At 48.3% G+C, this 8,621-nt stretch overlaps 1 protein-coding gene across 1 annotated transcript in view; it reads right to left on the minus strand.

The window, feature by feature from the left end:
* Tmc5 (transmembrane channel-like 5) overlaps positions 1-8,621 on the minus strand; it is a 48,238-nt gene that overhangs the window by 34,937 nt on the left and 4,680 nt on the right. The window contains 5 exon segments of the mRNA XM_013011193.1: positions 1,598-1,749; positions 2,535-2,783; positions 4,130-4,217; positions 5,058-5,157; positions 7,906-7,995. Coding sequence (XP_012866647.1) covers positions 1,598-1,749; positions 2,535-2,783; positions 4,130-4,217; positions 5,058-5,157; positions 7,906-7,995 — 679 coding nt within the window.

The following is an 8,621-nucleotide window of genomic DNA, read 5'->3' on the forward strand; positions in this document are numbered from 1 at the left end:
ATGGGGCTTGAACTCTGGGCCTGGGTGCTGTCCCTCAGCTCTTCAGCTGAAGGCTAGCACTCTGCCACTTGAGCCACAGCGCCACTTCTGGTTTTCTGAGTGATTTATTGGAGATTTCACAACCTTTCTTGCATGGGCTGGCTTTGAATTGCAATGTTCAGATCTCAGACTCCTGAGTAGCTAGGATTACAGATGTAAGCCACCGGCACCTGGCTAAGAATGGTGTTCTTTTAAGAAGAGGAGAGGAGGGCAAGGGGCACAGTTTAGTGGCAGAGCAAGGTTATGGCTTCAATACCCATCATAGTAAAAGAGAAGAAAGGCCAGATGCTGATGGCTCACAACTGTAATCTGAGTTACTCAGGAGGGTGAGATCTGAGAAATGCAGTTCAAAGTCAGACTGGGTAGGAAAGTCCATTAGACTCTTATCATTACTAAACTACTACAACAACAACAACCACACACACACACACACACACACACACACACACACACAGAGAAATGGGGCTGTGGCTCAAGTGGTAGAGTGCTAGTCTTGAGCAAAAGAAGCTCAGGAATAGAGTCCAGACCCTGAGTTCAAGCCCAGGACCAACATGAGAGAGAGAAAGAGAGAGAGAGAGAGGCAGAGACAGAGACAGAGACAGAGAGGGAGGGAGAGAGAGGGAGAGGGAGAGGGAGAGAAGCACGAAGAGAGATGGGAAGGAAAAGAGAGGAAGGGGAAGGAAGAGCAAAAAAAAGGAGGATGAAGGAGAAGGATGAAGAGAAGGAAGAAGGGGGAAAAGGAAGAGAAATAGAACTTAGGAACAGATGCATGCAGAATGAGAATCCTATGAAGACTCGGAGAGAATATCTGTGCTCCTTAGCTTTCCTGAGAGTGTCAACTTATAAAGAGAAAAGGGTTGTTTTGGCTAAGGTTTTGTTTTGTTTTTTAGATTTCAGTCCATGATTAGTTGGCCCTGCTGCTTTGGGCCAGTGGTGGTACATCATGAAGGGCAGAATCCCTCACTCCATGGCCAAGAAGCCAGAGAGAGATACGGAGAGTCCATGGCCCCATAGTCCCTTGGGAGGGCAGGCCTCCAATGAGCTAAAGACCTCCCGTTAAAAATCTCCACTCTTCTTCAATGGAGTGAAGCTGGAGCCAAGCTTTGAACATGAGGGCCTTTGAGAATGTTCCAGATCCAAACTACAGCAACTAGCATCGATAAGCCAAGGAGAGAGATACTCAGAAGACAGCAACCTTGATCTTGAGCCACAGCTCCCCTTCCAGCTTTTTGCTGGTTAATTGAAGATAAGAGTTCCACAGACTTTCTTGCTTTGGGCTGGCTTTGAGAGCCTCAGATCTCAGCCTCCTGAGTGGCTAGGATTACAGGTGTGCATGAGCCACTGGCATCTGGTTTGTCCCCTTTCTTACAGGCACAACAGAACTTCTTTCTTTCTGTTCAACTCTTCTTTTATGTTTTGGGACAAGGAAGGATTAGATGGCCGTGGCAAGTCAAAATGGTGAAAATATTACTACTTCTTGGGTTCATTTTTAAAACCTTCTTGGATGTTGCTTAAATCTAAAACAAGGCCCAGAGTCACCGGCGCCAGTGCTGTGTACCTGAACAGCAAACTGAAGAAGCAGATGACCAAGCACACGCCGATCGTGAAGATGTAGGCCAGCTGCATGTTGTAGGAAGCCCCACCATTTCTGTGCTGGATGGTAGAATTGGTGTAAAAGCCATAGTACATCACTGTGTCCCGAAAATAACCCTGGATGGGGCAATGAGGAGAATCAAGTCAGGTAGGTGGGGCAAGGTGGCACGCACCTGTAATCCCAGCTACTCCGGAGACACACACATCAAGAGGACCAAGGTCCAAAGCCAGCAGGGGAAAAGCATGAGACTCTGCCTGAAACTTTTGAATATGGATTGGATTTTAGGTGGCATTAATTTTTAGCTTTGTTAAATCTTTTTTTTTAAGTATTGTGACTGCCAACATGTGGCCTTATTTCTCAGAGAAGGCTTGCTGTGAAATTGCAAAGCAAAATGCCCTGATATCTGTAATCTATATTATTTAGTTAGTTATTTGGTTAATTCGCTTTTTGCCCTTACCAGCGTTTATTTTCTTGATTTTCTGTTTTGTGTGTGTGTGTGTGTGTGTGTGTGTGTGTGTGTGTGTGTGCATGCGTACACCAACTCTGGGGCTTGAACTCGGGGCCCTGGGCATTCTCTTTGAGTTTTTTCACTCAAGGCTAGTGCTCTACCACTTGGAGCCACAGATCCACGTCTGGCTTTTGGGTGGTTCATTGGAGATAAGAGTCTCAAGGACTTTCTTGCCCAGGCTGGCTTTGAACTTCCACCCTTAGATCTCAGCCTTCAGAGTAGCTAGGATGACAGGTGTGAGCCACAAGTCCATCTTTTATAGCAAACAAAAGAAAGGAATGCCCGAATCCCCCACAGGACTGGGAACTTTGCATATCAGTCAGCCCTGAAGCAACACCAGCGTTCTGGGCAGGGGTTTGGGGAGCGAGGGGCAGGAGGAAGCAGAGGACTTACTGCTCCAGTGAAGAACTCCAGCCCGGTGAACTGGAGGGTGTTCCATTCCCCTACGGTAAACTGAGGGATGACGATGAAGCTGAAGTTCACAATGAACGAGAAGATGTTGAACTTCAAAAGCCACCTGAGGAAGCTGAAATAGGAGAGGACGCTGGTTCCAAACTTGCCGCCGATGACCTTGAACCTCTTCTGCCACAGACTGATGGAATTGAGGAGCTCCGAAAGGCTGTTCTTGCATCTCCGGTAAGCCTAGGGGTGTGGAGGCAGTGCCAATGACTGCATTCCCACCCCTCAAGCACCTCCCTGTAATACAGGACCAGGAAAACGACCTCCAGAGCCTTTACGCTGTACCTGGCTGCATCTCTTACACCCACCCTCTAAGATACAGGCTCGATGTTGCTGGGGACACTCAGATGCCAATGGGCTCAACTAGCTCCTCCTCCTCCTCCTCCTCCTCCTCCTCCCCCTAGACCTTCCCCATGCCCACCTCCTTCCCCCACACCCACGCTGAGCTGGACAGCACCCAAGGGTGGCTCCCCTTCCCTGTGTCCCCTCCTGTCCACGCTCCGGGCCCTCTCCACGGTCATTTTCTTGCTGTGCTCATTTTTACCATGGGAATGCATATTAGTACACCCTTTACAGATGTTCTTTGAAACACTAAATGGAGATCCAGCTGTCTCCCCAGTGGGCGTATCTCCAAAGGAAATGAATCCACATGCTTGGCAGAGTTGCCTGCACACCTCTGGTAATTAAAGCACTATTTGTGATAGCTAAGATACTCTTCTACTTAGATGTCCATCAATAGATGATGCTGGTGGCTCATGACTATAATCTTAGCTACTCAGGAGACTGAGATCTAAGGATCCTAGTTCAAATCCAGCCCAGGTAGGAAAATCCATGAGACTCTTATCTCCAATGAACCACCAGAAAACCAGAAGTGGTGCTGTAGTAGTGCTCAAAGTGGTAGAGCACTAGTCTTGAGCACAAGAGCCCAGGCCCCAAGTTCAAGCCCCATGACAAACAGAAACAAATGTGGTGTATCTGTACCATGGAATATTACTCAGCCACCAAGAAGAGTGAAATCCAGTCATTTGCAGCAAAATAGATGAGATTAAGTGGAACCAGACAATCCTAGAAAGGCAAGGACCACATGCTCTCTCTGCCTGTGAGGAAACACTCCATCTGAATCATTGGAGGTTGAGAAGGGTTGTAGGAAGGAAAGGACCTTTTGGGTAACAGGTACCAAAACACAGAAGGATTGAATTCTGGTGTTCCATGGCAGAGGTGGCTGACTACCATCCCCACACAGGTAATGATATACACTTTATGAGGATCCAAAAGACAGTTCAAAGGCTCTAAAAAAGTGAGAAGGGGCAGGGGTTAGGGCTCAGTGGCAGAGCGCATGCTCAGGATGCATGGCCTCTTGAGTGCAATCTCCAGCACCGAAAAGAGGAAGAAGAAACAGGGAATGATTCACAGGGAGGGGAGGAGGCAATTCCCGTGGCCGAATGCTTGTGCTCTGTACTCCCAACATGTAAGGGATGGCGGGTTCCCACAAGGCACGTGGGATGGAATCCAGCCCAAGGCAGACCTACCCGAGAGACCGAGTTCAAACACTGCGTACAGCACTTCATCTTGAGGGCGCGGTGGGACTGTTTACTTTTCTCTTTGTCAACTATTCTCCTGTGGGGAGCAGAGGATGAACATTAGAGATCCCAACACTGTGGTTCATTCATTCATTCATATTTTTTTTTTTGGGGTCCGGTCGTGGTGCCTGAACACTGGGCCTGGGTGCTGTCCCTCAGCTCTTCAGCTCAAGGCTAGCACTCTACCACTTGAGCCACGACGCCACTTCCAGCTTTTTTCTTTTTGCTTATGTGGTGCTGAGGAATCAAACCCAGGGCCTCTGGCATGCAAGGCAAGCGCTCTACCACTGAGCCACCTTCCCAGCCCCTCATTCATTTTTTTTTTTTAAAGCTCCCTGGCACCAGTGGCTCACTTCTGTCATCTTAGTTACTCAGGAGGCTGACATCTGAGGATCAAAATTCAAAGCCAGCTTGGGCAGAAAAATCTCTGAGACTCTTATTTCCAGTTGATTGCCAGAAAAGACAGAAGTGGCACTGTGGCTCAAGTGGTAGAGCGCTAGCCTTGAGCTGAAGAGCTGAGGGACAGCTCCCAGGCCCAGAGTTCAACAACAAGTAAAGTATATCACATATGAGAAGGTGACTTGTATTGCAGAAAGTTAAAAACAGCCTGGTGCAAAGTGGATATGGGGTCACCACTAAGCATTGCTGTATTTGAGGAAGAGGAGGGACGAAGAATCCTGAGGAAGAATCCTGGCACTGGGAACAGCCAATGCACAGCCTCAAACAGAAGCTGAGCTGTAGGAGGCCAGCGTGGCTGGAGGACCATAAGGTAATCCAAAGCCAGAGGCCATGAACCTCGAGAACCTTGGCCTGGACTGAAATCCCTCCCTCAAACCAAGGGTTGAAATCTGGGACAGAAGAGAAGTCTGAGGCATACCTGAGCCTCCTTTTCTCTTCCATACTTCTTGGCTGGCTCCGGATGGTTTTAATCCTGTCTCTGGATGCCATGGGGATCAGGGAGGCAATTAACTTTTGTCCTGCAGAAGAGAATAAATGGAGTTCAAAACAGGTTTTTAATTTTGTCCATTGTGGGTCTTGAACTCAGGGCCGGGGCTCTGTCCCTGAGATCTTTTGCTCAAGACTAGTGCTCTACCACTGTGAGCCATAGCTCTACTTCTGGTTTTTGAGTGGCTCGTTGGAGATATGAGTCTCACAGGGACCTTTCTGCCTGGGCTGGCTTTGAACTGTGACCCTCAGATCTCAGCCTCCTGAGTAGCTAGGATTACAGGAGTGAGCCACCGGTGCCTGAGCTGAATGTTTTTTTTTTTTTAAGTATAAAAAAACCTAATAGCGGGGCTGGGAAGGTGGCTCAGTGGTAGAGTGCTTGCCTTGCATGCATGAGGCCCTGAGTTCAATTCCTCAGCACCACATAAGCAGAAAAAGCCAAGGTGGCGCTGTGGCTCAAGTGGTAGAGCTCTAGCCTTGAGCTGAAGAGCTGAGGGACAGCGCCCAGACCCAGAGTTCAGGCCCCAAGACCAACAACAACAACAACAAAACCCTAATAGCTTAGCTCCTTTCCCCTCTACTCCCCTATAGTTCCCTGAAGCGTTTTCTACCTTGAATGGTGTCATGGGAAGTAGAAGGAGACTCTATGCTGGGGCATCCTGGACTATGGAGGATCTGAGACACGGATTCATTCAAAGCAGTTGAAACCCCTAATACCCGGTGCTGCCTTTGACTGTGCCTGTGGCCGAAAACCTGAGAACCAATGGCGTCGATGTCAGATGCGGACGAAACCCTGCTGACAGTCGGCTTTGCCGCTGACTTTCCTTGAAAAACCTGACTGTGGACCCCTGATGGAATATTCTCAAACTCGATGATGATGTCATTCCCCTGGCTCTCTGGCAGCATCCCCTGACTCAGGTGAATCTTCTCTTCCACCTGGGTGGTCTTCAAAGACCCCCCCTCCCCCCCACCCTCCTTCTCTAAGTGCTCACACTGGCACAGAGGACCCTGGGAAGGAGGGGCGTGGGAAGGTCAGGGTGCTTCAAATGAATGCACCTGAAGCCTGCACCTCAAAAATCACCATGTTAATTCTCCCCCCCAATCTGCTCCCCTCCCCCCAAGGGGCTCTTCTCTGGAGATCTGTTATTTTCCTGCAGAGAATTCAGTCTTGGTAGCTAAGGTAAGAAATTAGAAACAGAATCCTTCGATGGCATTCTAGAAAGAGAAGACAAGAGATCCTTCTAAATGACTCAGAACCCCCAAGGGCCTTTAGCGCTTCTGGCCTGCAATTTATAACTGTCTATGCCTGTGTAAATCCGGATTCAGTTGTAGCCTCCTGTCTGTCTCAGACTGTAGACAGTACTGTCTGTTTGTTTCCTCAATCTGCACTCTTTTCTCTTATACCAGCAGAACCTGCATTATCTAAAGTTCAGATTCTCCCAGCTTCATTGACAGCTAAGCGTGAACTTGTGTGACCCGATTTTAGTCAATGAGACATGTGGTAGCTTTCAGGGATGCTTATTTATTTATTTATCCAGTCCTGGGCCTCGAAATCAGGGCCTGCATACTATCCCTGAGCTTCTTTTTACTCTAAGCTAGAACTCTCCCACTGAGTCACAGCACCACTTCTGGCTTTTTCTGTTCATGTGGCACTGAGGCTCAAACCCAGGACTTCATACATGCTAGGCAAGCACTCTACCACTAAGCCACATTCCCAGCCCCATGGATGCTCTTTTAAAGAAGGTGACTCAAACATGCTGAGCACGGTGGTCCACATCTGTAATCCCAAGCTTCTTCAGAAAGTAGAGATAAGAGAATCACCATCTGAAGGTAGCCTGGGCAAAAGCACGAGACCCTATCTGAATACACAAACCAAAGCAAAAAGGGTTGAGGATGTAGCTCAAGTCGTAGAGTTCCTGCCTCACAAGTGTAAGGCCCTGGGCTGGGAAGGTGGCTCAGTGGTAGAGCGCTTGCCTTGCATGCATGAGGCCCTGGGTTCGATTCCTTAGCACCATATAAGCAGAAAAAAGCTGGAAGTGGCATGGTAGCTCAAGTGGTAGAGTGCTAGCCTTGAGCTGAAGAGCTGAGGGATAGTGCCCAGGCCCAGAGTTCAGGCCCCACGACTGACCCAAAAAAAAAAAAAAAACAAATACAAAACAAGTGTAAGGCCCTGAATTCAAACTCCAGTACCACCCAAAAAGGAATGGGACAATTTACTCCTCATTCACCTCTTTCATGAAATCACTTTAAAAACAAGAAGATGAACATTTACCTGTAAAGGTGAAGAAAGAAAGAAGCTATGGAAACAAAGAAAGAAGCTATTGTTTTGTTTTGTTGGTTGTGGGCTTGAACTCAGGGCTTGGGTGCTATCTCTGAGCTTTTGTGCTCAAGGCTAGGGCTCTATCACTTTGAGCCACAGCACCACTTCTGGTTTTCTGGGGGTTTATTGGAGATAAGAGTCTCATGCACTTTCCTGCCCAGGCTGGCTTCAAACTGTTCCTGTCAGATCTCAGCCTCCTGAGTAGCTAGGATTACAGGCATGATCCACCAGCGCCCAGCTAAGGCGGGAAAGTTTCAATGTTGAACTAACTTTGAACTTCCTCCCTCCACTCTTCTTGTGGCAAGAGAAAATAATCCCTTTCTTGCCAGGTCAGTGCTCTTTCAGGGCTGAAACGGAGACCATAGACACAAAGGACTTCGTCAGTATCATTACCACGTGTTGCCTTGAGCAAGTTTCTACACCAGGGCTAATGGCCTGGCCGTGGTCCACGAGGACTTACCTTGGGGCGACTTGTGCCAATCATAGTCAGGCACTGGTGAGTCTCCATAAGCACTGACAGGGCTGTTTTCATCCACATAAGCAGGGTTTACTGAAATGAAGAGAAGGGAGATGTTGCACTTTAATCCCTCCACCCTCAGTACTATTGAGTGTATAATGGTTAGCATGTGCTAGAAATGGTTAGTTATAGCACTGTTACTTTGCCTTCAAGTTCCTAACAGTCCTGTGGTTGAAGAACTTGTGTAAAGAGCCAAGCATGGTGATGCATGCCTATAATCCCAGCACTCACAAGGCAGAGACAGAAGGCTAATGAGTTCAAGATTGGCCTGCTGGGGCTGGGAAGGTGGCTCAGTAGTAGAGCGCTTGCCTTGCATGCATGAGGCCCTGGGTTTGATTCCTCAGCACCATATAAGCAAAAAGAAAAAAGTCGGAAGTGGTGCTGTGGCTCAAGTGGTAGAGCACTAGCTTTGAGCTGAAGAGCTGAGGGACAGCGCCCAGGCCCAGAGTTCAGGCCCCAAGACCAACAACAACAACAAAAAAAACCCTAATAGCTTAGCTCCTTTCCCCTCTACTCCCCTATAGTTCCCTGAAGCGTTTTCTACCTTGAATGGTGTCATGGGAGGTAGAAGGAGACTCTATGCTGGGGCATCCTGGACTATGGAGGATCTGAGACACGGATTCATTCAAAGCAGTTGAAACCCCTAATACCCGGTGCTG

Source organism: Dipodomys ordii, unplaced genomic scaffold (genome assembly GCF_000151885.1).
Source record: "Dipodomys ordii isolate 6190 unplaced genomic scaffold, Dord_2.0 Scaffold14, whole genome shotgun sequence".
Taxonomy (NCBI): domain Eukaryota; kingdom Metazoa; phylum Chordata; class Mammalia; order Rodentia; family Heteromyidae; genus Dipodomys; species Dipodomys ordii.